This window comes from Balearica regulorum, chromosome 2 (assembly GCF_011004875.1).
Source record: "Balearica regulorum gibbericeps isolate bBalReg1 chromosome 2, bBalReg1.pri, whole genome shotgun sequence".
NCBI classification, from domain to species: Eukaryota; Metazoa; Chordata; class Aves; order Gruiformes; family Gruidae; genus Balearica; species Balearica regulorum.
The window spans coordinates 12,484,833-12,512,149 of NC_046185.1; the positions used below are offsets into that span (position 1 = coordinate 12,484,833).

At 42.8% G+C, this 27,317-nt stretch overlaps 1 protein-coding gene across 1 annotated transcript; it reads right to left on the reverse strand.

Moving 5' to 3' along the window:
* Positions 1 to 9,416: 9,416 nt before the first annotated feature.
* SQLE (squalene epoxidase) lies at positions 9,417 to 26,831 on the reverse strand. The gene is made up of 12 exons (XM_075743338.1): positions 26,680 to 26,831; positions 25,792 to 26,139; positions 23,450 to 23,699; positions 22,979 to 23,159; positions 20,232 to 20,328; positions 16,800 to 16,913; positions 15,002 to 15,173; positions 14,624 to 14,719; positions 13,902 to 14,044; positions 12,700 to 12,796; positions 12,097 to 12,184; positions 9,417 to 11,300 (listed from the first exon to the last, which is right to left on the reverse strand). Exons 2-12 carry the CDS (start codon positions 26,077 to 26,079, stop codon positions 11,108 to 11,110), a joined length of 1,719 nt encoding a protein of 572 aa, XP_075599453.1. The 5' UTR covers positions 26,080 to 26,139; positions 26,680 to 26,831; the 3' UTR covers positions 9,417 to 11,107.
* Between the last annotated feature and the right edge of the window lie 486 nt (positions 26,832 to 27,317).

Genomic DNA, 27,317 nt, shown 5'->3' on the forward strand with positions numbered 1-27,317 from the left:
AGGGATGGAGACGCCACAACCTCTCTGGGCAACCTGCTCCAGAGCACATGAACAGTGAAAAAAGGAATTTCCTGTCTCGGTTTGTGCTCATTGCCTCTTGCCCTCTCACTGGGCTCCATCTTCTTCACTCCCTCCATCCATCAGATGTTTATCCACACAAATAAGATCCCGCTGACCCTTCTCTTCTCCAGGCTGAGCAGTCTGAGCTCTCCCAGCCTCTCCTTGGATGACATGCTCCAAACTGTTAATCATCTTCGCAGCCCTTCAGTACATCCATGTCTCTCTTGTACTGGGGAGCCCAGCTCTGGACACAGCACCCAGACATGTCTCACCAGAGAAGGATCACCTCTGTCTGCCTTCTGGCAAAGCTTTGCCCGACACAGCTGGTGGCCACCGCTGCAGGAGTGAGCTGGTGTCCCCCGGGATCGCAGGGCCTTTTCTGCCAAGCTGTTTTCCAGCTGAGATACAGCCTAGGCTTCCCCGCCGGCAGCCAGCGCCCTCCCAGCCTCCCCGTCTCGCTCCAGGCGTGCGGATGCCCCGGCTCTGCGTGAGGCACGGCCGGCGTGAGACCTGCCCTGCACAAACTGCCACAGCTCTGCCAGGGCCATCTGCTCAGGAACCACGGCCACATCTTAGCGGGAGCTGGCAGCGCCAGCCTGAGCTGAGACTGGACACGATTAAAACTGCTCCAGCTGCTCTCCTGCACGTACACCGAAGGGGGGGTGACTATACGTCGGTCACTTCACACTATAAAAACTCGTAGCCCCACAGAGCTCACCTGCAGGGCAGGGATCTCCTCAGGGGCCTGGATGCCTCTCAAGGTCACTCCTCCAGGTTGAGACCTCCCTCACCCAGCATCTGGTGGCTATAACAAGGTAAGCAATATTTGCCATTAGGCCTAAAGGTATAGTGTATGCTGGCGGCACTTATATATCCAGCTGTTACTAGAAGTGTAGTAAGTAGTAGAGTGACCGCTAATTACCATCTAAATCATCATTTAAATCATTATCAATCAAATCACTGTTTAACTAACGGTCAATTACTGCTTAATCACTACTTGATTACCATTTGATTTTCATTCAGGCATCAATTAATTACCAGGTGATCATCATTCCATCATTAATGAAACCCTTTGAGTTCACCCATAGCTTAGGAACACACCTGTGACACTATGTAAGCAAATGGAGGTGCACGGCAGGAGACAGAGGGAACAGACCGGTAAGATTGCAGGGGAAAAAAAAAAAACCCAAGAATAGGGAGGGTGAAATGGGGGAGGAGGGGAGCAGGTATCACCCAGCATTAATACCCCGAAGCCTGTAATGTCTAACCCGCTCTAAAACACGTGCTTCCACTTTAGAGGTAGGAAAGCATGAAGCAACAGAGGAAAAATACAAATTGGTGTCAAACTATTTTTTTCCCATTTGAATTTAAGCTTTTCCTTTAAGAAAGCTCTAAGCTTTCCCAAAACAAATGCAAATATCCTGCGCAGTTTCCTAAAGTTGGTTAAGATAAGTTAAAACACACAGAAAACTCTTAACACATTAGAGCTTTTGTTCTTAATGCAATTATTTATGATTAAGCTTCAAGTTTTAGGTCCTGTTTAATAGTTACACTGGGCCTTGGTGGGAAAGCAGGTTACAAGGGGCAGTTCAATGGCAGCGTAAATTATTGCTGTGGCTCAGCAAGCAGAAAAATCAATAATGATATTATTAAGGAAAACTAGGGTTCCCAGGCAGACCAGAAAAGCACTCTGGAAAAATACTCGTAATTAGTTTCTGCAGCTGAAGTAGCCGGTAACCATCAGCAGGCACCTTTCCTGTGCTCTAGTTCATCACAGTATTCCTCCACAGGGAATGTATCCCTGCGTTTCTTCTTTCAAACATTACGTTATACCCAAAGTCTCCGTAATGCTTTATGAAGACCTGACTCTCAACTAATCTGCTTTGGGACATATCCATGATGCCAGAGCTAAATGGCATTCCTCCCTGGAAATTATCATCCCGTGCTTTATCCAGGTGTAAACCAGCAGTGCAGGGATTCCCTTTCACTTCAAGCAGGTACAAACTGACCAGTACGTAGGATGCCAAGGAAGTTGAAATGCAATTTATGCCTTTTTTAATTTTGGTGCTTAATTTTACCTCCTGTGGTTCTTCTTCAGATAAAACCAGGAAAAATTGTGTTTAGAATAATGATTGAGGTGTGATTCTAGCAGACATAAGTTGGTTATACCCATGATATTTTCTCATCCTTCCATAATCAGAGTGAGTAGAAATCCACAGAAAACAAGGCTTCCAGCTTTCACATTTTGTATTTTTTAAAAAGAAACAACAAATACAGCAATGAAAATCCAGTTATATACAAATGAAGTAACATCAAACAACGTCCTCCGTCTTCAAATTCTCCATCTATAAAATTTTTGTAATGCAGAAACTAAGTATCATGCAAGAATTAAAAAACTAAGTTCTTGTCTCCCAAGGAAGCCCACTGGAGCATGGACTCAGGAACCAGCTGCCCATTTTGTGGGGCTGAAATCGCTGCTCTGCGCAGAGGGGGCCGGTCACTCCACGCCACTGCGAGCCCCATCCCTGGATGCCCAAGGGCAGTGGTAGGACCCTGCCTGCAAGGGGGTCGCGTCCCACTGCTGCCCTACAGAGCTGCCGCAGCTGTAGCTCACCCTACAGCCAGTTCCACCGCAAGATACTTGGCTCCCGTTAGCATTGGTGGGTATTATGAGCAAATCAGTAGTAGCAGTATGTTTAAAATACAATTCTCAGTTCACATTCCGGCATGCAACAACCCAATACACAGCATTTACTCGTAAGCTTGACAGTGGCAGACAGTGTTGTCACCCAGCACTATTATCCATTGCTTAACTTGGTAACCAGGCCCAGGAAAGCTCATTAGCTGGCTTGAGATAAGGTTGTCTACACGACTCACACCCAGATGTGCCCAGGGGACACATGCATTTATTTAGCCTGGGTGTTAAGAGCATTTGAAACACCTTCCTGGGGAGAGGTGGCACTTTGTAACTCGCATCTCCACCCAAGACAGGAATCTCCATGGGGACTCTTCCAGCGTTAGGAAAGAAACGTGCCCCGGTGCAGGACTCCCTCCCGGCCATGCTCCCCAGTGCTGCAATGCCTGTGCAAGGATAAAAGATGTTGAAGCCTCAAGCATCCTACTGCCTGAATCACCCAGGCCTTTTAAAGGTGGCGTTACGCACTAAGCTAATGCAGATACAATCTCATTTCTGCATGCTTAAGTCTGTTAAAGCTTTCAATGCTGTGTTCTTCTCTATTTTGCATTTGACAAATAAGTCCCTTCATTTATTTGTCCAAATATAACCAAATAAAATCAAGATAATCCTTTCTACAGGTATGTCGGTCCTTAAAAGCAGGTTAGAAGGGTATTTTTACGGTATGCAGCTCCCCAGAGTGTTGCTCCAGGGCATCAAAAGAGTCATCTCAGCAGCATCAGGCAGTGATGACTGGTAATGCAGGAGTCTGTTACAGGCTTTAATTTATCTGATTGTAAAGATGGTATGTGACAAATACAGTAGCTGACAGGTACTGTGTAGGCACTATATGGAGTAGAATGGTGCTGGGTCATGCTGATGTGATCAGACACATGAAAACAAGAGGCCTCTGAATGCCCCAAGCTGGGCTTGCAAATAACATCGATATGCACTATTCGTTTCCAGATGTCGTTTGCAGGAGAAACTAGCTCTGGACAAGACAAAAGTTGCGGACACCAAACACATTCTTGAGACAGAGCGGCTCCCTGGATGCTCTATAGCAATTAGCAAGGGTACTCTGCGTACAAAGGAAACCACTGTAAGTCAACATCCAGTTTCCTCCGCTGTGTAATTACCTGTGGTTACCGAGTTACCGTATGGCCAAACCTGAGCCAGGTGGTGCTGCTTTACAGCTCAGGCTTGGCAGAGGGAAAGGCACCTGGAGCTGAAAACTTGGGTACTGGATCTGATTCCTGCCTGGCAACGGCAGGAGAGATGGAGACCTTGGAGAAAAATGCAAAATAGGCAGCAATTGTCAGAAAAGCTTTCAGGCACGGGGCGAGGTACCAGGGAGCCCAAGTGACCCCCAGCATCTCAAGGCAGCCTGTGGCAGATGCTTCAGCAGCAAAAGTGACCCCTGGCATCCCAAAGCAGCCTGTGGAAGAAGCTTCTCCTGCCTCCTGTTGATTCTCAGTTGAAAGAGAAACCTCACCTAGGAGAAGCGGTGTAAGGTTCAAGGTTAACGGCATCGCTTCCGGCCACTGGAGGTGGTAATAAGGACTCAAGAGAAGCTGGGGGCAGGGACGCTTGAGACAGTTTCCTGCACACGATGGCATCTCATCTCAGATGCTTGAGGGGTTTATGTGCCTGCAGCAGGATGTGCATCGAAATGTGATCATTGTCAACAAAATGCATTTCAATCCACATTTCAAAAAGCAAAGCAAAAATTAGCCAAGGTCAAAGCACATCCACCACATTCTCAAAACAGCAACCAGTTTCTTGCTACCAATGTCCTCTTCTGCAAGAGTTTCCTCCAGCAGACACAAGGACAAAGCACTTGATAAAAGGACCACTGTCCTGGCATGGAAAATGCGGAGGCAGCAAATATATCTAGTCATAGGGAAGGCAGTAAAGCTTCATAACCTAAAACCTTAATAGCAGGTTTTAATTTATGTTGAAACACAGGTGAGGGGTACGTTTATGTTATACTAAACTATACTATACACGGCACAAGAAGTACGTGAACCAGTTGTTGCTGGGCTCAGCACTGTGCCCAGGAAGCCCCACATGGACATTTGGGTCCAGGATCTCAGTACTCACCTTACAACTTCATAAAACATGTTGGGACCCATCCTGTGATCTGGGAACCACCCGGCACAGCATCGCTCACACCTACAACGGGGCAGCCCGATCCACCCAGTGTTGGCAACAGTCCCACCTCCACACTAATTCCCTTCTCCACATTAATTCCCTTCCCCTCCAAACCACTCCCAGGAGTGCTTGGGAGAGCACCAGCTGCCCTGTGTCAAGACCGTCACGGACAGGGCGCAACCAGCAACGGGGGCCACCAGCCGTGTCCCTGGTGTGTCCCCCCAGCAGACATGATGCCATTCGCGCCAACAAGCCACAGCTGGGACTACAGGCTCTCACCCCTCTGGTGCCAGCTTCCCCTTCCTGTCCTGCCCTTAGAGAATCCAGTCTCATGGCCTGGAAGAACCCATAAAGTCAAACCCACACCAATAGTACTGCCACAAGCATACAGACGGCACTTAGAGGTTGAGAGGTGTAGATATTCTATATACTTTTACTAGGCAGCGTGAATTTTCAGCACCATATACTTATCAGCCCCTATAGCAGGGCTCTCAATAACCACACCTGGGAAGATGGCGTTAAGATGCCGTTGCCTGAAGAACGTGAATCTGAAGGAAACGAGCTGCATCACAGCAACCTGAAGGAGTGACAGTTGCCTAAGAGTCGCCCACAAGTAAACAAGGTGTAGAGCTGAAGAAAACCCAAACCTTCCCATGGAAAAACAAATCAGCCGTTGTAATAGCATAGGTGGAACTGTTTAAAATTGTATATGAGAATGGAAGACACCCCACTAAGCTGTCTGGGTGCTTCTCCAGAATGGCTCACTGTGTATGTGCCCATTGCCTTCACATTAACGAGCATTTCGGTACCTGACTTACAGTTCTGCTGTTTGCGTTCAGCTGCCCGGTAAGCCCTGCTTGAAGACCGGCTCTAAACCCGGCTGCGAGAGCAGAAGCCGCTTCTGCCACAGCTCTTCACTGTCGCCACCTTCTGAAAATGTCACCAGCAAAAGCCCAATGCTTCACTCCACAGCTTCTGCCTCTGCCCACAGCGTTACTGGCACCTGCTCTGCCGTACTTCACCTGATGCCAAGGTTCATTTCATGCGAAATTGTGGGGTTTTTTGCTTTAGCCCTTCACTAACAATTCCCAACGTCCCGTTTGCCTTTTTGGCTGCCGCTGCGAACTCAGGGGAAGCTTGGAGAGGATCAGTCATGGTCCTCATTCCAGGATACTCACAGCTGGGTTCCACCATCAGGATTATTTTTCCTATTTATGTTACTTTGCTTATGTTAACAGTGCATTTCAGTTACTATTTAAAATACCCTGTCAGCTTTTATTTTCAGTACCTTGAATCACTTTATGTCAGCAAACTATGTCACGCTGCTGTTTGCTATGCACGGCACAGGAGCTTGCGCAGCTCTTTGGAGCTCCACAGGGAACAGTTTAGGAAACGCTGACACTATTTTCCACGTAGTAATGTCATGCTGAGCAAGCCAGAAGTTCAGGATGCATAATTTATCAACTGCTCATATTTATTCTGGCTTGAATGGATTTTGCTTTTGTCTAGAATACACAAGCTGGTTCCAGAGAGCAATATGCGCAAGCACTGTGAGCCAACCACAAATCACTGCCCTACTGACACAGAACTACCAGCGTGCAGCAACAGTGCTACAGTAGATACCAACGCGCGGGTTTTAGGAGATGCGAGCAGCCTTTGAGGTAACGCGGGAAACCAGCACGCCCAAGGCGCCTTTACTACGGAACCTCTCTGCAGTGCAGTGACCAAGCCCTAGCTGGCAGCATGCTTCTGGCTGCGACTGCGGAGCAAGGACCAGAAAATCAAGTGGTAGAAGGCAGAGATCGAGTGCACCACACGAGCAGGAAGGAGAAAAAACACAGAAAATGGCATTATCAGGGAGGGAGCAATCTGGTTTAATCATCTCCTTTTTTCAGATTTCCATGGATGTTTGGAAACCCGAGTAACAGCACTGTTGTTGCAGAGACTTTGGAACAGCTTGATTACAACCAAAACGCAAGCGTAGTTCTTCAAAAACCAAATCATTGTTCAACTGAAACAGAGCTGGGGCGATACAGGTGAGCAATAGCCTGTGGTCCTTGTTCTTCGTTGTTGGTTTCTCCCTGAGTGTACTGCAGATATCAGCGTGATGAGTTTTAAGTGTAAAGTCTTCCACGTGCTATTAGACATCATTAGCATCTACAGAAACCAACCTGCTCCTCTTTTCTTCAGCTGCAGAACAGGCTGTTTAAGCCCCTGTTCATGCAGAGAGGCCCTGTAATTATGCTTGAGATTTCTAACATCGCATTACAGTACCACTGTCTCAGAAGCATGATCAAGTCATAAACTACAAAATCCATCAGCTGATCCAGGACTAACCAAGTGCTTTCTCTTTGTTCCAGGGGACTAAAACGAAGGTGGGAGGAAAACTACCACCGCTCTGCTTTTTACTTGCTTGCTGGAGGGGGCACCAAACACGAACACAGCCCAGACAGGTCTGACTCCTCACGTGAAACCCAACGCTGCATGCCGGCACTACCAGGCGTTTTAAAGCTGTAGTAAAAAAACCTTCTTGTTGCCCCATATATTTTCCAGCAAAGGGCTCATTCAAAACAAACTCCCGAAAAAGGAAGCCCAAGAACACTTAACCTACATGACAGAAATTGGTCAAACAAGCTCTGAGAAACGTGGCACTCGCACGCGTGACCCAGCTCCCCACCTGCACACAAGTCTCCAGACCAGACTGGCCCAGGCGGCGACGACCCTTTCCTCCTTCCTCCCCACCACTACCGAGTCTCCATACTCTTGCACCACATCACCAACTATGATCTCACTGCTATGTAGCTGTTTCTCTTGGTCCTTCTGCTCTCTGTTAGCTGTAGCTGCACCAGTCCTAGAAGACAGAGATAACCAGATATGCACGATGCGTGTCCCGTGTACCCACACCGCTTCTCTAGGTGCACTCCTAAGGGAACGGGACGGTTTTAAATCCTGCAGGGTACAGATCCTTAGAACTAACCTCTTCAGAGTTTGCAGATGTATAGACAACTCACAAGTTGCATCAAATACGCATGCATTGTGTTCCTCTGATTCTAAACCATGCCTGTGATGCATCTTTCCTGGCATATCGCTTCACTTTGCTGCATATAGGTGTAGAAAACAAAAACGAGGACTCGCAGTCCTGCTGCACGCAATGGCTAGCATTAGCTGTTGTTAGATTCCATTTTTAGCCATTTCATCTATAGACATTGCCCACTCACTGCCAGCTTTACTCTTCTTACTACCGTTTGGCTCAAGAATCACCCCCAACCTCCTTCTGTGTCCCTGAGAAAAACTCTGCAGCCAGGGACTACAGAACAGAGCTTGAAATTCTGCTCTGCAACTTTCCTTCCCCAGGGCACGGCACTGCTGCATGTCACGGACCAGCTGGAGTACAATCACAGAACGGTTTGGGTTGGAAGGGACCTTAAAGCTCATCCAGTTCTAACCCCCCTGCCATGGGCAGGGACACCCTCCACTAGACCAGGTTGCCCAAAGCCCCATCCAACCTGGTCTTGAACACTTCCAGGGAGGGGGCATCCACAGCTTCTCTGGGCAACCTGTTCCAGTACCTCACCACCCTCATAATGGAGAAGGTTCTTCCTTATATCTAATCTAAATCTACACTCATTCAGTTTAAAGCCATTACACCCCTCGTCCTGTCACTACACTCCCTTCTAAACAGTCCCTCTCCAGCTTTCCTGTCGGCCCCTTCAGGTACTGGAAGGCCGCTCTAAGGTCTCCCCAGAGCCTTCTCTTCTCCAGGCTGAACAACCCCAACTCTCTCAGCCTGTCCTCATAGCAGAGGTGCTCCAGCCCTCTGATCAGCTTCGTGGCCTCCTCTGGACTCTCTCCAACAGCTCCATGTCTCTCCTGTACTGGGGCCCCCAAAGCTGGACGCAGTACTCCAGGTGGGGTCTCACCAGAGCGGAGTAGAGGGGCAGGATCACCTCCCTTGACCTGCTGGTCACGCCTCTTTTGATGCGGACCAGGACAGGGTTGGCTTTCTGGGCTGCAAGTGCACACTGCTGGCTCATGTTGAGCTTCTCATCAATCAATACTCCCACGTCCTTCTCCTCAGGGCTGCTCTCAATCCATTCTCTGCCCAACCTGTAGTTGTGAAGAGTAGGAGCCCAGCCAATACTGTCAAACACTACCAAAGACTAAGTCATCAGTAATTTCCGCGAGAAGCCCACAGCCTGTGCTGCCCTGTGTCTCTGAAGTGTCAGACAAACTGGAGTTCTTCAAAGTCCTTCACCTTGTCCTGAGGACAACGCACGGAACCATTTCACGAGTCGTATTTTCAGGTTGCTCTTCCTTACACATACACGCAAGATTTTTCTCTCCCCCACAGTAATTTCCAACACGTGATTATTTCCCCCATCATCAAGACACTTAACCAGGCACTGGGTTCAAGAAAAGAAAAGAAAAAAAGAGCTTAAAACACATAGGTAACTTCACGTACCGTGGTTCTCCCTGTAAATCAGGGCCTAATCAAACTCATTAACCAGAGATACACAACAAAAAAAACCTCTACAGATATCAGAACCTTTTATTTAAGTTAGCTGAGGATGTGTATTTGGCTAAGGACTGTTTATCCTTGACTTTAAAGAGACTGATTGCAAATAATATAAAAAAAATAGAAAATGTAAAATTACTCAATATTTTCAAAATTGTCACAAATTTCGAAAACGCTTGTATAAATTCTGCAAAGTTTGTATACCCTTAAAGGGGCATTATTTAGTCACCATATATAATGATATTTGAAAATATTAGTACTTTACCCTAAAGTTTAAACATAGACAGATTCATGATGCGTGAAATTTCAAGAGGGTATCAAAAGTGATATGGTTAGAAAAATATACATACTTTTGCTTCTGGAAAAAGAACAGGTCATTTGAAATATCCGTAAAATAAAATACTAAAAAAGCCTCTCCACAGATTTTTTTTTTTCACAGTCCAACATAAAATGTATATTTACGTACAGCTTATGCAATGTGTCATTTTCAAAAGATAAGAGTCAAGGTTTCGCCATCACAGAAAAACTTTATCTCTTATTGCTCTCTACACTGCTGGCTGCTCTGCTCTGATCACTGCAGGCTTGCCTGTGATTGTTCAGGCAAGCCATAATACGAGAGCCATACAACGATACACAGAGCAATCATAAGAAAGGTAAGGGAAAATGAAAATACATAAGAACAAAAAGGAAAGCATAATGATAAATGTAACATTGAGAGGAAAATTGACCAACAGTAAAAGACACGAACCCTTTAGTAGCATGCAGTAATTTCTACAAGAAAAAAAAAAAAACAAACTCCGAGTATTAAAAGGACACTTTCATGGTGGTCGTCATGAATTTTAAGATGTAATATTAAAGATTACTGTCTACTGGAAATAGCTGCACTGAATTTGTTTCAGTGGACGTGGTTTGTTGTTGTGCTTCAGTTGGTGGCAGTGTTAAACTTGAATTGCACACACACCAAGCAATCCTAAGTTTTTAAAAGGTCGTGAGAGAAGAAGAAAGTTTCAAAACCATGTGCTTTCAGTACCTGAGTGCAATGCGGTAGCCAGCGTAACTATGGTTTGATTATTACTTGCTTAAATTAATTCCGGTGCAAAGAAGGATTACAGAAGAGCAACATGGCACTTGCAACAGTGACTGAAGGTAAAGATACGGTGACACTTCAAGATCTGAAACCCTTTACAGTGTCCTTTTAAGTGTCAGTAGACTAGTATCTTAGCTGCAACTGAAAAAGAGGCAAATCCTAATGAAATAACCCAAATCAAGAATGTTCTTACAATATTCACAGTAATAAAGAAACAGTCTATGGAACTACAGAACAGAAAAAAGCATGAAGGATAATAGCAGCATATGCTTTACACTTTTCACTTTTCAGTTTATTAATATTAGTGGTGCACTCGGCAATGGATAAAGCAAGGAATGAAATTCTGACAAAACTGGCAATTATCTACCACATGTCAACGCTTAATTATGGTCCTTGTAAACAGCTAACTCCTTCTTGAATTTTAATTGCAAAGGAAAGAATATTTACATATAATATATATGTATATAACCACAAAACCAAAATTAAGTTAAATCCTTATCAAGGAAATTGCATTTTGAAGAGAAGAAAACATAATACAATATTAAATAGTATGTGTCCAAAGATTTTGAAGGCATCGTGATTTTCACGTTTTCTTCCTCCAGTCATTTCCCCCTGGATTTTAATAGACTAAATACTTCATTTCAGAGTAAATAAGTGGAAATATTATAGAGCAACTCCGGTAAAGAATAGCTCCACTACTGAAAAATGCTCGAGGTGTGGTGATCCATGACTCTGACTTAAAGCAAAAATAAACAGCGTATAATGCCACAGCAAAGAAGTGGCCAATCAGTACCATTGGTTTAGGAGATAACCTGTATTAAAAATAAATGGATAAAACATGTAAATAAACAGAATAAGAAAGCACTGACAAATTTTCATTTTACAAATAGACATCTCCACTCCACATTACACACAGTCTTCTGATTTAGGCAGCTCTGGTCCTGCCATCTCAAATAAAAATATGAACTTGGTTGTCTGGGAGCTGCTATACAGCCCGTATTCCCTTTCTACAGTACAGCCAGCGTACACTGCCGCTTTCTCTGCATTTCCAGTAGTCTGTATCTGTTTTTGTCAACCCCCAGGGGGTTATTCTCAACAGGCTTTATCAGTTTTACCTCTTGTTCCGAAGAGGGAGAAATATAAACGCGCACATTCTCACATGTTCATCGTAGTGTGATTTATTGTTCATTCACTAGTTTCTGAGGGGTCAGGCAAAACACCTTGACAGTAACCGATTTCCCTGTTCCTTATGCTCTTTTACGGGAGACCTCATCCTTCACTGCTCTCCACTTGTCCAACATGAAAAGTCTCCACCAGCTTCTCTGCTAGTCTGGACCTCTGTCCCTCATTCAAACTCCCACACCACCTACATTAACCTCTCTCCAGCTTTTAGGGGTTTTTTTTTTTTTTTTTTTTTTTTTTTTTTACAAAGAAGACATTTTTACATCTGAAGACAAAGCTCCAACCTTTAGTATAAACCTAAAAATACAGGCTCACATGGACCATTCTCCCTGTGCAGAGCTGACCAGTTGGGAGCAAAGCAGCTCCTTAGAGGCTCAAAATGCTCGACCCGGTTCCCATTAACTATTGCCCGCACACTGAACTTACACAGACAGCAATCCAACAGGACCCGAGACGCATTCTCCACCCAGTCTGAAGTAATGGAAACAGGCTTTCTTTAGCTGATGCAAGGAATCTACAAAAGTAATTAAAATGACTTAACAAATATACTCAACACATACCAAAAACTTTTTCAGCATACACAACAGTGATATTAAATCCAGCACTTTGCTAGCAGTTGTTCTGTTGAATTCAGCTGTATTTTGACCTAGTTTTATTTAAGTAAAGGATAGTCTTACAGAAATATCTACGTATTCTTGAGTTAACTGACACAAAAACAAGTGTTTTCTGGTTGGTTTTTTTCTTTGTTTGTGGAGTTTTTCTTTGGTTTTGTTTTTTTCAATACTAACTCCAGACTTGCCTTCACATTGTTAAAACTCAGTTTACATAACACTAGAACTAAACGACTAGGCAGAGAACACAAGCTAACTCATTAAAATCCTTTGATTGATATATTTTTAATATATATAAATATACTTATATACATATATAGACACAAACACATGGACTATGCTCATACACATCCCCTCCCCAAGCATATTTATTTACCAAATTGTAATGAGTCAGAAGTTATCTTTAAAATGTATTTACCATCTGTGGCAGCAAAGAGTTCATAAAGTGCCTGGGCAAGAACATTTACTACAAAAGAATGAGATTTTTTTCTTGACCAGTAAAATGTTCTTTTTGCCTGAAAAAAAAAAAAAAAAGTATTTCTGTCAGTAAATACAGAAGGGCATTCCAAAGGTTCTCAAAGAGGTGGTAAGAGTCATACTCATGAAAATGTAGAGTGGATCTAGTGATACACTAGATCGGTTCCAAGCTAGGTCATTAAGGGACTTTGGAAACTTGTTGAACCAGTTATCTAGGCTCCTCTTACACTAAATATAGAGATAAAAAAGGCAGTTCCAGGGTGTGCTTCATCTCGTCCTATAGTAGGTGGCTGTGGCAGGTCAGAAACTTTAAGGATAACACTCACCTAGTTCTCTCTGTTGTCTGAGAATAAGTAGGAAATAACTGAAAGCCTGAGGTGACTGAAATGAAAGTACCTGCATTTGGTCAGGTAAGTCCAGTACTGTCCTGACATTCAGGACAGTCCCTCTAAGTGCTTCTCAATTTTCAAGTACACTTTTTGAATAATTTCCTTGTAGTCTATAATTATTCAAGCTGTAATTTAGACAGGACAATATGCCTAACCTGATTAAAAGCAGTAAATAAGTTAATAAGGAATCTTATTATCTACTCATCAGAATTTTAGGTGTAAATCTCACTGAAAAAATAAACCCAGCATCAACACTGAAGGTGCTGATTCCTGGGAAAGGATATCTTTTAACTTACTACCGTGAGATTGATGCAGCAGTCAAGAGGCTAGTGGAGCACTGAGTCGAAAAACTCAGTACACATGCTCATTATTCTCTAAGTACCACACACACAAGAGTAGGGGTCCAAACCCACCCCGTTTAAGATCTATCTACGTTACAAATACACTACTAATATAGGAATATCAGGTTATACCAGCAAAGCACGCTGACTAGACATAGCACACCAGTCGCTAAGCGAAACAAGACAGGTCAGTAAGCAGTTTTGAATCTGCCCTTTGCCACACAGCCACTGCACTCACAAATCACAGCTCTGCGTACTGGTGAATGCCTGATGTATGATTTATCTATCCAAAGCTTTGAAAACAGCTGTGCTTCACTAATAACTTGCATGTCCCCAAGTTGTGTAAAACTTAAAAGTGTGTCATTAAATTGCAGCAAAAGCTGCCTAAAACAAGTCCAAAAATAAAGCTTCACCTTAAGAACGTCAGAATCTTCATAAAGGTCTGGAATATCCTGGAGCAAACTTCTCCATATTTTAACATCATTTAAAATAACACTCATTCCTCCACCAGTTAGAGGGTGTCTTATATTATATGCATCTCCTAAAAGGAGAACACCTAGGTAGAAGAGAAAAATTAATGGGATACTGCATGACAATTACGTAATGTGAGAACTCAAACCTGCTGTTTTTTAAAAAAAAATCAAACTTACTAAGAATTCATTCCCACCAGAAAATAAGATAACAACTACAAATTAAAAAAGAAAAAAATAAAGGGAGAAAAAAAAAATGATGTCTTTAAATTAACAGGCTTAAAAAGGCTTTAAGATGATCAAGGTCAAAATACTTTTTTCCTTACAGGTATGCATGTGTTTGTGTCAAAGAACACAGACATACACACACTTTTCAAGGTAATTTCTTTCCTTTTTTAATCAAGTTTTCCTTAAAAAGAGCACACTTGTATGAGCTTGAGCAGCTGAGCGATTTAAACTTAAAAATAAAGCAGGCACTGATTTGAAGTCTGGTGTCAATATAAACATTCCAGTTAAACTATGCCCAAGGTATGCATTTTCAAAATATTATTTTTCATCGAAGAATTATGTATTGAGCAACAAACGTAAGCCTAAGACAACAAAGCCCTAAGCCCCACAAGTTCTTTATAATGACTTTTCCCCTCCTTTTATTTCATAATACACACCTTTTTTGTTAACAGCTGAAGGAGGCAGGAAGCTGGCAGGCATAGTCCTTAAACGATCATTCTGAACTGCTATTAAGAATGGTTCCTTTAAGTGATCTGCAATAACCACATTTTTTAGTTACGCTACTTAGAGTCTAAAATAATTTGTACACAAACCATTTTAACCTCTTCTTAGAGATGCAATCCTGAATTGCTAACCTCACAGAGGTGAGCTGAACAAACTGCTACTTGATGTGGAACTGAAGAAGGGTGAATAGTTACTGAAACAGTAACTGTGCACAGGGAAAAAGGCCTCACAGTTCAATGGCTTCAATGAAATGTGCCTTTTCTGGCACATTTAATTGTGACAGATACGGATGGAAATCTTTCTAGACTTACCAGGTAGCTGTGGATGAATGTTCTCAATCATGTATTCTTTTAAATTTTTGGGCATTTCTCCTCGAATATCAACAAGGACCCGAGTCTCAGTTGAAGAAATCTGATAGATTAGCACTGGACTAGTTTTAGCTAAAACAAGTTCAGCATAATTAGCTTTAAACTGTGGTGCACCCTTAAAAAGAAAAGAAGGGAGGAAAGGTTGAGACTGACTAATGAAAGGATATTAAACTTCAGATATACAAGATCGTTTTCTGAAATACTTTGAAATAAAACCCCATATCAAATTAAGTTTGTGTTGTTTTTCTCTTTAAATGAACAAGAGAAATGCTGTCAAGAAAGTTCTGAACTTGAGTGTCATTACAATTCTTTTGGCAATACATTTTAATATTCACTAAAATGTATGTTAAGTTATTCATGTCATTTGAACATCTCACTAATATTTAATGCATGCCATTCAAAATCTGTAATGTAATCAATGTAGTAGTTTTCCATAAGATCGTTTTGGTTTACTTTCATAAAGAAGGTGGTGGGAGGGAAAGAAACGCACTAGTCTGTATACTACTACATGGAGATACCAACTGAGGAAAAATCATAGGGTCCTATCTAACCAGGTCTTAAACTAAGTTTCCAAAAGTAGAGAAACGGGAGGCACTTAGGCAGTGGTAACTATAGGGGCAGGGACCCAAGAACTGCTAAAGTTCCTCCAAGTCAGCGTTCCAGTCCAGTGAAAGTTCTGTAGTTTTGGTTCCTTCTCCCCGTATTATTTTTGCTGTTAATCCAATGGTTCCTGCAGCACCCACACAGGGCATGACCCAGCCAGGATTCCTACCTGGGTTCTCCAACCACCCAGCTACCAACCTAGACTCCCGCTTTCTCTCCTGAAAGTTTGTAGGTCCTGAAGGTACATATGTACCTGGTTACAAGGTACCCCACCTTCAGGCAGGGGCACAGTTCGGGTATTCTTCTGGAGAATAAACCATAGGTGGTTTGACCCACAGCTGCTAGGAGGATCTACAACTCAAGATTTCCACTCCCTGAACAAGTATTGTGAAAAAATGAGTGTCACCATCTCAGCTACCAATATCTTAATGCAAACCAGTCAATGCAGGTATATCCAGGGATATAATTTTACAAATTGGGTTTCAGCTTTACAGTGGTGCCTACTTCTAATCCAGAAGTTAGAGCTATGTAAGATATAGCACTAATAGTACATGTAGCACTACTTTATATGAGATGCAGAAACCTTTTTTCTTAAAAGAAAAAAGAAAAGAAGTATTTTCTATTAACTGGTCTAGTGAGTCCAGTTTAAACTAGCAATGTTGAATCCTAATCCAGTTTTTTTAAACCTTCCCTTGTTCAACTATATGCTTAAGATTGACACTGTACTCCACTCTTAAAACTAAAAATCTAACTTTTAACAACAATTTCCACTTAAAAAAAACCCCAACCAAACCACAGAACCCAAAACGGGCTCACTGTTACTTAAAAGTGTTTTAAGAGTTGAAAATCTGATCTGTAACTGTATCAAATATTTTAAGTCTGAGATAGCAAGTTCAGCTATCCTACAGCTGGGACGGAGTACGCATCAGTAATTTAGGAGTTAAAAATATAGACCAAAATTTCCAAGTATTCCTCGAAGGGACACAGAAACTGACGGAACAGCTGGAAATATCTAAAAGAATAATTCTAATTGATTCTGTTGGCAAAGATAATGAACGACAACATATTCAGTGAAGTTCAGACCCACATTAAGAAGCAGCAGCGTACTGGCTTATATAGTATTATACGTAAAAGTTACCTTCAAAATGCAACCAACAAAATGGGATGAAACGGTTACTTTGTTGGAGACTAGGTTTTTTCTAAACTTGGAGAAGAGTCCATCAGCTACAACAGTAAGTGGTGCATGAAGTTCCTGCGGCATAAAGAAAAAATAAAAAAAAAAGATATGACATTTTCCATTTTGTTTCAGAACAGTGGGAAATAACTCCCAAGCTCTCATTTTCAACTGCACTTTAGATGTTCTACAAAACAAGAAACATTTAAGAGGATCACAGACCATATTTATAATATATGTATTAAGAAATACAATATTTTTTCCCTTCTTCATATTTATATTTAACTCTCTCTTCTAAAAGCTGATCTAACAATATACTCCAGCTTTTTTAGACATGCCATCAGATAACGTAGTTATGGGGACTGTGTAGGATCTTGGATTAAAAAAAAAAAGACAAGAAAGTAGAGTAATTGCTCTCTTCGGCCTATAATGCTCTTCAGGAGAAAAAAAGAAAACAAACAAGAAATTTTAAATTAAAGAACAACGCATAAGGAACTAAGCAAAAATAAAATGAAGTGTAACAAGTTGAAATGCAGGAAGCATACCAAGATCGTCTTTAAAAGACCAAGCAGGGAACTCTGAGCAGTTCCTAGCACACTTAGGAACTATAAGAACAAATAGCATATATAGACAAATACAAAATAAAATCTGAGTAAACTGATCAGGTTCAGCCTGAACATATGCATAAATTCCTCCTGTTTAACACATACATTGTTCTCTAACATAAACAAATTATTCTGATTATTAAAATATTTATTTTTAAGCATTTTACTGTTACAGTAATATAACAACATTATTATACTAGAAAGCATTTAGAGGTAGATGTTTCTTTCTACCTACAGCTTTCTCAATGTCAGTACATTGAGTGATTTAACTGCAAACGACTATAGATTTACATTGAGTGCTAGTCCTTGGCCTTCCATAATCTCACTTATTTGGCATGAGCCGAAAATAACGGTTTTCCTTTTAAGCTTTCAGGATGTAAGTAACAAGGCAAAAAAAGCATGCCATGTTTCATTAGTACTCCTGGAAATATTTCCTATTGGATGGAAGCATCTGATGAGCCAGTATGTGACTAGGTTCCTCTACCAGCAGTTCTCTCCTACATAGGAACAGACTCAGGCACTTGTGTCACACAATCCTTACGTCTTTTGCTGTGTGAAGGGGAGTCGGACAAAATCAGAGAGTAAAATAATAATATGTTTATGGCATCTGAGCTTATAGAAGTGAGTAGAGCTCAGAAAACCTCCTTCTATGTATTTCTGTCTCAGATGATTGCAAGCTCTAATTACTCCTGCAATTAGAGCAAGGTCACCTGCCCACATGGGTTCCCTAGTGTCTAATGATCTGAACATTCATGCTACAATTTTTCCACAGTCAACATACTAAGACCTTCACTCTATTCAGTTGCCTGGTTTTGATAAAGTTTATAAGTTGATTTTTAGCATACTGGCTAATTTCAACCTCATTTAAGAGAATACAAATCTCAAAGGTAATGTGGTAGACCATGGGGATGGAAACAACAGAAAAATACAGACACACAACATAGATCAGCCTCCTTTCTTTATGAAAGCAGGCTAAGAAATGTAAACAGGCTTTGGTTTGGGGTTTTTTTTTTCCCCTCGGTAGTTTCCCAGCTGTAAAAAGTCACAGGTAGGGAAACACAATTAAGAAGAAATGTTTCATGAAAGTTTCTTACACTAGATTTCTACAATCAAATGAAATGTAGGCCAGCAAATGAAAAAGCTCTTCCCAGCCACAGAACTTCAGCATTCAGAGCAAAACATGAATTTACTTATCCCTGTTATACAGATAGGAAACTCAAAGCCTTAAGAATATCCACGCTGTCAGGAAAGATGCAGGCTAAAACAGTGGTCACTCTACTGGTGGTCATATAAGTCACAAAATTGCAACAACATCCATAAATGTGCAAAATATACACTATTCCCCTCCACCGCCCAAACAAAATAAAACAAAACCCCTTCTACATTGCTGGATGATAAAGTCAATTGGATTTGGGAAAAAAAAAAAAAAAACAAATCAACAACCCCCCCACCTCCCCCAAAACCCCTGCTCCTCTTCAAACTCCCTGGCTTTCCAGTACCCATGCGTGATTCAATGGCTTCTTCTACTAGAGTGGATTTCCTAATATAGCATCATAGAATGGTTGGGGTTGGAAGGAACCTTTAAAAATTATCTACTCCACCCCCGCTGCAGTGAACAGGGGACATCCTCAACTCAATCATGTTGCTCAGAGCCCCACCCAGCCTGACCTTGAACACTTCCAGGGATGGGACAACTACCACCTCTTTGGGCAACCTGTGCCAGTGTTTCACCACCCTCATCCTAAAATATTTCTTCCTTATATCTAGTCTAAATCTACCCTCTTTGAGTTTAAAACCATTACCCCCTTGTCCTATATATGATTTTATTCATTTTACATGACATGTACAACAGACCAAGGAACACGACTTGGAACTCGCCCTTCCTCCAGCTACCTCAAGAGGGGTCAAGGATGTTGTTTCCACTCAGCTCTCTTACAGCTTCCTACTTACAACACTTTGCCATCAAGTGGGCTGAAACATTTTTTGCCTGAAAAGGGTCTAAAGCCAGCGAGCTCTCCTACATCTTGGGTAAGTATTTTTAAGAGACTCTTTTACATGTGGTTTTATACCACTACTTCTACTTCTAAAGGACCTAAAGATGAGAGATTTTGTTAGTAATGCTCAGAACAGGATCTTCCAACTACTCAGGGACTTTCTCAATCTTGTATGGAGGACAGCAGAACACAGGTAGGAGATTCCTGTATTCCCCATCAGAGCACATTTTAAGTTCATCGTTTCATAGCATTTAGCCAGCAGTTTAGCATTAATTTAGGCAAAGAACATTAATCAAATCAGTAACACCAATAAAATAGGCCAGAACTCTATTTCTGTGATCCAAGAAATGACTGGACAGAGCTATCTCTATGAATAGCCACCTATATTCTTCTTTTCAGACACCTCAGTGGATGGTGGAAGTACATGTGGAAATATAGACCATCATACACAGGCAAAGCACAAATCTTAATATATTGTTTTTTCTACCAGTAACTCTCAAAAGATTTTAAACTCCAGACATATGAATATTGAAATAAATCATGAACTGAATTCTCCAAAGACACTGAAAGCAGAAGCTACACAAGCAGTTACAAGAATTCCCATATGCCGGGACTGTATCCACTAGAAAGTAATCTCCCTTTATTAAAGCTTTCGCTTTCTTGATAACTGCATTATTTCCCTACCAGTGCTCTAAAATAGAGATTTTAAAATATATATATATACACACACACATATATAAACCAACCCTTGATTTTCTCCATAGTTTAACAAAGATCATAATAGGAAACTGTCTTACCTTAGTGTCTCCAGTTGCTTTGTCCTTGTACTGAACACCCACGACACAGTCATCTTCCTCAAGCAATTGTAACACAGTCCCCTCAATGAATTTTGCACTGAAATAAAATACCGGGGTTAGAACAGAATGGAAGAGGATTAATGATGCCAACATTTCGAGGTACTAGACACAGAAGGAAAACCACATTTTCACTATCTTGACTCTGCTGACAGTTTGTTTAAACTTTACAGACAAAGATGTGTTCTTCACCACTTTCAGAAACCACATTAAACACCAAAAGTGCTTGTCATTCATTTCAGTTCAACACTACCATTTGGTTTGATACCTGAGAATGTTCTGTAACTGTAGTGCTTATCTTAAACCACTTAGCAGAATCCCCAGTTGTGCTTCACGTGCTCCATGGCCATGCGAGAGATGCAGAGAGGAGTGTGACACCTCATAATGGTCAGAAATCAGGAAGCTGACTGAGTCATCCCTGCTAAGTAGTAGGAGACGCTGACAGTGCGGGTGAGGCCTAACTCCAAGCAGAATTCAGGAGCAAGATCCTAAGTAGCACTTCAATACTTAACATATATGCTAGATAGAAGTGAGGTATCTAATTCTCAGAGTAGTCAAAAATAATCTAACATGTTTAGGACATATACATCTAGCTTGTCACCTCAGGAATTCAGGATACACTTTTTTTTGGGGGTGGGGGGAGGAGGGGAGGTGGGTATTATGCTTTTAAAAGTCTTATGTTCAGAGTTTGGACTGATTATCCCTTACTTTTACCTCCCAGCCAGAGCTATCTGGGGTTCACAAATTAAATCTCTGTAAACTTATATCCCTTGTTGGATCTGAGCTGTTAGACCTGATCCCAGCAATTTGGACTTGGCAGCTAAAAATGGACACTCTCTCTTCCTCACAAATCTTTTCATATCCAGATGGGATTCCACAACTTGGAGAAATGAGCTAAATGTCCACATGAGAATACAACAGCTTGATATTTTAGGCTCGCAGAGGGAACATGAGCAATTGAATTTGTGTCTTTTCTACACGTCAGCCAGCACAGAAATTTCAGAGCAGATTGTGACTGCCTTAATTTGCCAGGCAACAGGCAGGTTGGCTGTATCAAACTATGAATGGTTATGCGTAAGCACACTAAGATTAGCTTCAACAGCAAGGGAGTGCAGCAACCTGTCATGTTAATAGCAAGTGAATCAGAGTTCCGTGGATCCTATTTGCTTTAAATTTCTTTTATAGTTGTCATTTCAGTTATCTAAGTGCTCACTTCTTTTGCTGGTTCTCACCCACTATAAAAATAATTAACTAATGATGCCCTACCTCTTCAAAATTGCCCTTCCTGGCCCTTCCTCTGCCAAATTAATTTTACTCATCTGAAATAAATTCATATTGCCTAGTACTTACAAAGAGGATATATTAATCAGTAATAATTATCCCCTATATTTTCACAAGTTATGAGATGGAAAACAAAGTCTCATGACCCTCTTAAGAGTTCTTGATCTCTCCCACAGCTTAATTTAACATGCAGTTTTCTAGGCTATAATTAAAATGGAAAGCAAACATACACAAAATGAACACTAAATAAAGTGTGGAAAAAGGGGAAAGAATTGAATTCAAGTTACAAACATTAGCTTTTATAAGTTTCTGCTTCAAAGACTGTGTACAGCTATGGGAGTATTCCCATAAGTTGAACAAACAGGTGCCCAAATTTCACTGAACTCAAAGCCTCAACAACAAAGCTTTAACTTTTATAGCTAGTAAATGTGGGTGTCATTAATTTAAACTCTACTACAGAGCTGCCATCTTTTAGTGCTACTTTAATAATCCATATGATATAACAGGTACAATAGGAGAATGCAATTTTCCAGTTCAGAATAAAGACATGTAAGGTAAAAAGATGATAAACCCATGTTTCCCTTGTAAGCCTTATTTTGGGGCGGGGGGGAAAAAGGACAAACCAAAAAAACACCCCAAAGAAAACAGCACCTAGAATCTATCCTGTTTCAATAAAAGTTTCCTTCTCATCTCTTGTATAAAAGAAAACAGCTAAAGAGGAAATACCAAACACTAATTTTTATTTCATTAGGAAGAGAAGGTGTCTTCAAGATTCTGAAAAACAGGTTAATAACTGGAAAAAGCTACTTCCATTTAGTGTTCCTTTCTAATTGTTTTGTTTGATTTCTTGTTATCAGAAAAAGCAAAACAACATGCAAAAGCAGCTTGATTTTCTGGCATCACAGATAACATCAGTGGAAGAAATAAATGTCCCTGCTCATTGCAGGAGGGTTGGACTAGATGACCTTTAAAGGTCCCTTCCAACCCAAACCTTTCTATGATTCTAAGAATTGATACCAGATTTGCAACTTATTTATTGACCAAAGAAGTTCCATGCATTGCTCACTGAGAAAAGGTCACTTTTTCTGGTAAAACGCTAAACCCAAGAATCAGTAGAAGAGAATCAACTCTATCCCTGAGCTGTTCTCTCACATATATAGGCCAGTACCCTGCCTAATACTTAAAGCCTTTATTCCCATAAAGATTAACTTGTCCCAAAGGCTAATGTATGATGTATAGGCAACTCATGAACATGTCTACAGAAATCAGAGTGAGTAACTATAGCTGTTACATTCTCTCAGTCTTGTCCATTGCAGCCTTCTGTGTTGGGACAGAGTGAAATGGTTAAGGAATCTCACGGATGCTGGGAACAGTGCTTCTGAATCCCTGTATCCCAAGAGGTAACTCACTTGGGCTCTGCCATAGCTGCCCTTCGGAGACCCATGATGAACTGGCCATGATGAAAAGATCTTCCACTCGCCACACGGCCATCCTCAGATGTTGGATAAGGAATTTCAACCTCCGACTTGCTCTCGATGTCATGAATTATGTACCCATTTACTATTTGTGAATCAATACCTTCTACTGTATCTGCAAAATATAAGCCAGTAGATGAGTTTTAAAAAAGTTTTTAAGAAAGCTTAATTATGTATTAGAAGTATTTCTTTACATAAAGTCCAATTTTCTTAATCAAAACACACACATTGAAGGACAAATCTTTTCAAAATGGCAGATGGAAATACGCGAGCAATTTTAATTCAAATATTAAGTGTAGATAATGTATTTCTTCATTTTCCCTGTAGGCATGCTTCTTCTAAAAATGTTACTGAGTGTAGTAACTGTTGTGTTATAGATATATTTACATTTTGAAATGCACTCACCTTCAAGACCCAAGTCTCTAAGTGCATTAAAACCTCCAGGTTGCAACAATTCTCCAACTATCCTGTCAGGTTCTTTCAGATCCCTCTCTATCACAGTCACCTTTCTTCCATCCCTGGAGAGCACCGTGGCCAAGGAAGAACCAAGGACACCTGATCCCACAATGATAATTTCTGGATCGTATTGGGGAGATAGTGTTGTATTTGGAGCAGTGTCTGTCAGATATACATCTGAGTTTACTTCTCTTTTACCCTTTATGAAAGAAAGACAACAAAGTTACATGTGCCAATGTATCTGTACCATAATCCCATCAGAGGGCTGACTTTGGACTCGTTATACTTTGACTCAGGGGACTGAGAGCACATTGGTAGTTGGAGACCATCTTCTGGTTTAGTTTTGTCCAAAATTAAATCAGTTGTACTCTACAATGCAACAAAAAACACAAGCAGCAGAGCAAAGAAAAAACAACTGGCCCCATCCCCCAAAACAAAATCAAAATACTTGCTTAAAACTGCCCTGCTAATCAAAGACAAACCACTAACATAGTTTCAGATAGACTGAAAGTCAAGTTCCTATAAAAGGTGCAAGCCAAGGCTGTCCCATACGCTTATCTATGAGGTAACATAACAATGCCTTCATACCAGTGAGCCACTACTACATGGAGGCCTTAGCACTTTGCAATGAAAAAGATATCAGATTCACTGGAAAATGCATTTCTCTTTAATTTTACTGTAAGTGAACCTACCTATCAAAATAACTGCTTACGGTAATACTCAGCATGGAAAAGTGTCAGCAGAAGCAGCTACCTGGGAAATGTTACAAAGAATTGGTCCTAAAGTGAAAACTCTTCAGACAGTCAAAGTATGGGCAAAATTACCATACAAGTACATTTAAAACTGTCAAGAAATTACATACTTCAACTACGTATCAATTAACATATAAACTAGTACCTGAAGATAAATTATGTTACAGTACCTTCCCAATAGCATCTCATCACCTACACTTCAAAGTGAAAAAAAATTGTAAGGGCAATTCCAGTGCAAACCTGCAAGTCATTTCTCCAGCTGCTAGAATAGAGTCTAATTCACTCTTTCACAAATGCCTCAGCACTGCAGCGCTGACAGTGGTAAAAATACAACTGCATCAGTGAAACAAATGCCCAGAACAAATTGACACCAGGATTTCTAGTGGCATAGTGTTGTGTTTTAGATCTACAATGCAGCAAGGGTGTGCAAAACTAATTATCTGAATTCAGATAATACAAGAAATTGGGGTAAAGCAGGCTTTACCAGAAAAAAAATAATTTAAAAAAATCCAGAACCTTTGACTTGCAGCAAAAAATAGTTTCAAGTTGTTTTGTGCAAGGGGTCAGTGCCCAGCTGAAAATGCCCAGAAGCACACAGGAAAGTAGCCAAACAGCGCAGACCCACAGATGTACTGAGTCTGCACGTCCATCGGTAGTCTCAGATGGCAGGACTCCAGCCACGAACTGCAGCTCTCTCCACTGTCTCACCGCAAGTCTCACACTGGGCTCAGTGGAACGGACTGGCTATCTGAGCTCAGGTTCTGTAGCTATTGTACAAGCAATAATTTAGCAGTAATTTTCAAATAACCCTATCTGCAGTTGTCTAGACAAATGTATTTTTTCCAGAAATATTAGGAAGCTGATCACAGCACCACAGAATGGCTGAGGTTGGAAGGGACCTCTGGAGGTCATCTGGTCCAAAGTCCCCCTCTCAGGCAGGGTCAGTTAGAGCAGGCTGCCCAGGACCACGTCCAGTTGGGTTTTGAGTATCTCCAAGGATGGAGACTCCAACACCTCTCCGGGTAACCTGTGCCACTGCTCAGTAACCCTCACAGTAATAAAGCGTTTCCTGATGTGCAGAGGGAACCTCCTGTGTTTCAGTGTGCCCATTACCTCTGGTCCTGTCAGTGGGAACCACTGAAAACAGCCTGGCTCTGTCCTCTTTGCACCCTTCCTCCAGGTATTTATGTACAGTGATGAGATCCCCCTGAGCCTTCTCTTCTCCAGGCTGAACAGTGCCAGCTCTCTCAGCCTCTCCTCATAGGAGAGACGCTCCAGTGCTTCATCTCTGCACTAGACTGGCAATTGAAGATGTTTTTCTGCCACTATAATAACCCTTTACTACAATTCTTTTGTCAAACACATTTGATTTGACTCTACAAAACCCCTGGTCTATCACTTAAATAAGTTTCACTGTTTCTTTTGTCATTCAAAACTAAGCATTGACAAATCAGACATCCAGCATCTAAAGACAAACCCTCTCCAACCCTTTCTTAGCTCCTTTCCCTCACCAGGGCAGAGGGTCTGAATTGAACCTACCTTTCTGGATTTGGGTTGTTCGACTTGTTGAGATCCTGGGGTGGGTTTGGCCCAGAAGAAGCCAATAAGTGGTAAAGCTGAGAGAACATCAGAGAGCATTCCCATGTGGGTCTTCTGCTGCTGCTGCTGTTGCTTGGGCCCCCTGAAGCGGTACCTGTACGATAGCAGCAAGCCAAGGGAGAAAAACACTAACACAGAGAGTAGCACCTCCTTATTAGCGTAAGTCATGAGGTCTCCGCACTTTTTATACACGTAGATGAAGGAGGCAATACCCAGAAAGGTCCACATCGTGAGGGGACTGGTCACTGTTCCTGGTTGCTTCCTCCAAAGCTTTCCCGCTGACGGATGCTGCCCAAAATGGGTTTTAGCACAAGGTATGAAATATATAGAAAGAAATGCAAAGATTTCCTTAGAAACGGAAGGGAGGGAGATCTCAGTGAAAAAACACGGGGCTTCACAAAACCCTGTAGAGGAAGAAGCCCCACCTTGCCGGGCTGCCACAGGAGCCCAGAAAGAGGTTCTAAAAACACACACGCACAAAAAAAATCAATATAAAACGTCTTCCTAAAAATCGCCGAGCTCCGCAGAGCACCTAAGAGAAGCGCTCGCCGCCGCCCGCCAGACGCGATGCCCGCGGAGCTGGACCTCGTCCCTGCTGCGGCCGGGGGGTTTCCTGCCCCACCGCCTCCCGGGGTCACCCCTCCGCCGTGCCCAGCCCCGCCTCGGCTGCCGGGAAAGATGCGCCTCCGTTAGCGGCGATGAGACCGGAGCCTCCACGCCCGGTGAGTGAGGCGACGGCGCTGCGAAGGGGCCGCCCCGGCAGCCCGTGACGCACCCAGGCGGGCGGAGGAAGGCTCACGCCCCGGAGGGGCGCGGCTGATGCTCTACCTGCTCGCGTCAGGGCCCCTCGCAGCCGCCTCACGGAGGGAGGATGCGGCGCTGCCGCCGCCGCCGCCTCCTCCTCCTCCTCCTCCCTCCGGCCCCGTTTCCCGCCCGGCGCCCTGGACCCCGGCGGCACCTCACAGAGAGCACCCCGCGAGGGCGGGGGGGGGGGGGGGGGGGAGAGAGGGGCGAGGGGGGAGAGTAGGGCTGCCGGCCAGGGGAGGGGCTATGCTAATGAACCACCGCCTCCGCCTCCTTGTAGGTACCGCGCGCCCCGTGCCTCAGCGACATCTGGCCAATTGGCGGTGCTATGCCGAGATGGCGCTATGGCCGGCCGCCCAATCCGAGCGGGAGGCAGGCGGGGCTTGCGGCCGCCGGGCTCCTAGGGCGATGTGACGCCAGTTATAGGCGGGGCGGCAGCGCCGAGGTTGCCAGTGGTTACGGGATGGGGGGGGGGGGTTGCCGCTTGCCGCTTGCCGCGCGGGCCGGCGGCGGAGCGATCCCCTCCGCTGCCCCTTCCCCTTTCCCGCGGCTGCCGACGGGGTTCGCGCATGCGCGCTGCCAGGGCGCGGGTGCTTGAGAGGGCGGCGGGGCGGCTGAGGGCAGCGGGCGGCAGCTGATGGGTACCCCCGGGCGGGGGAGCT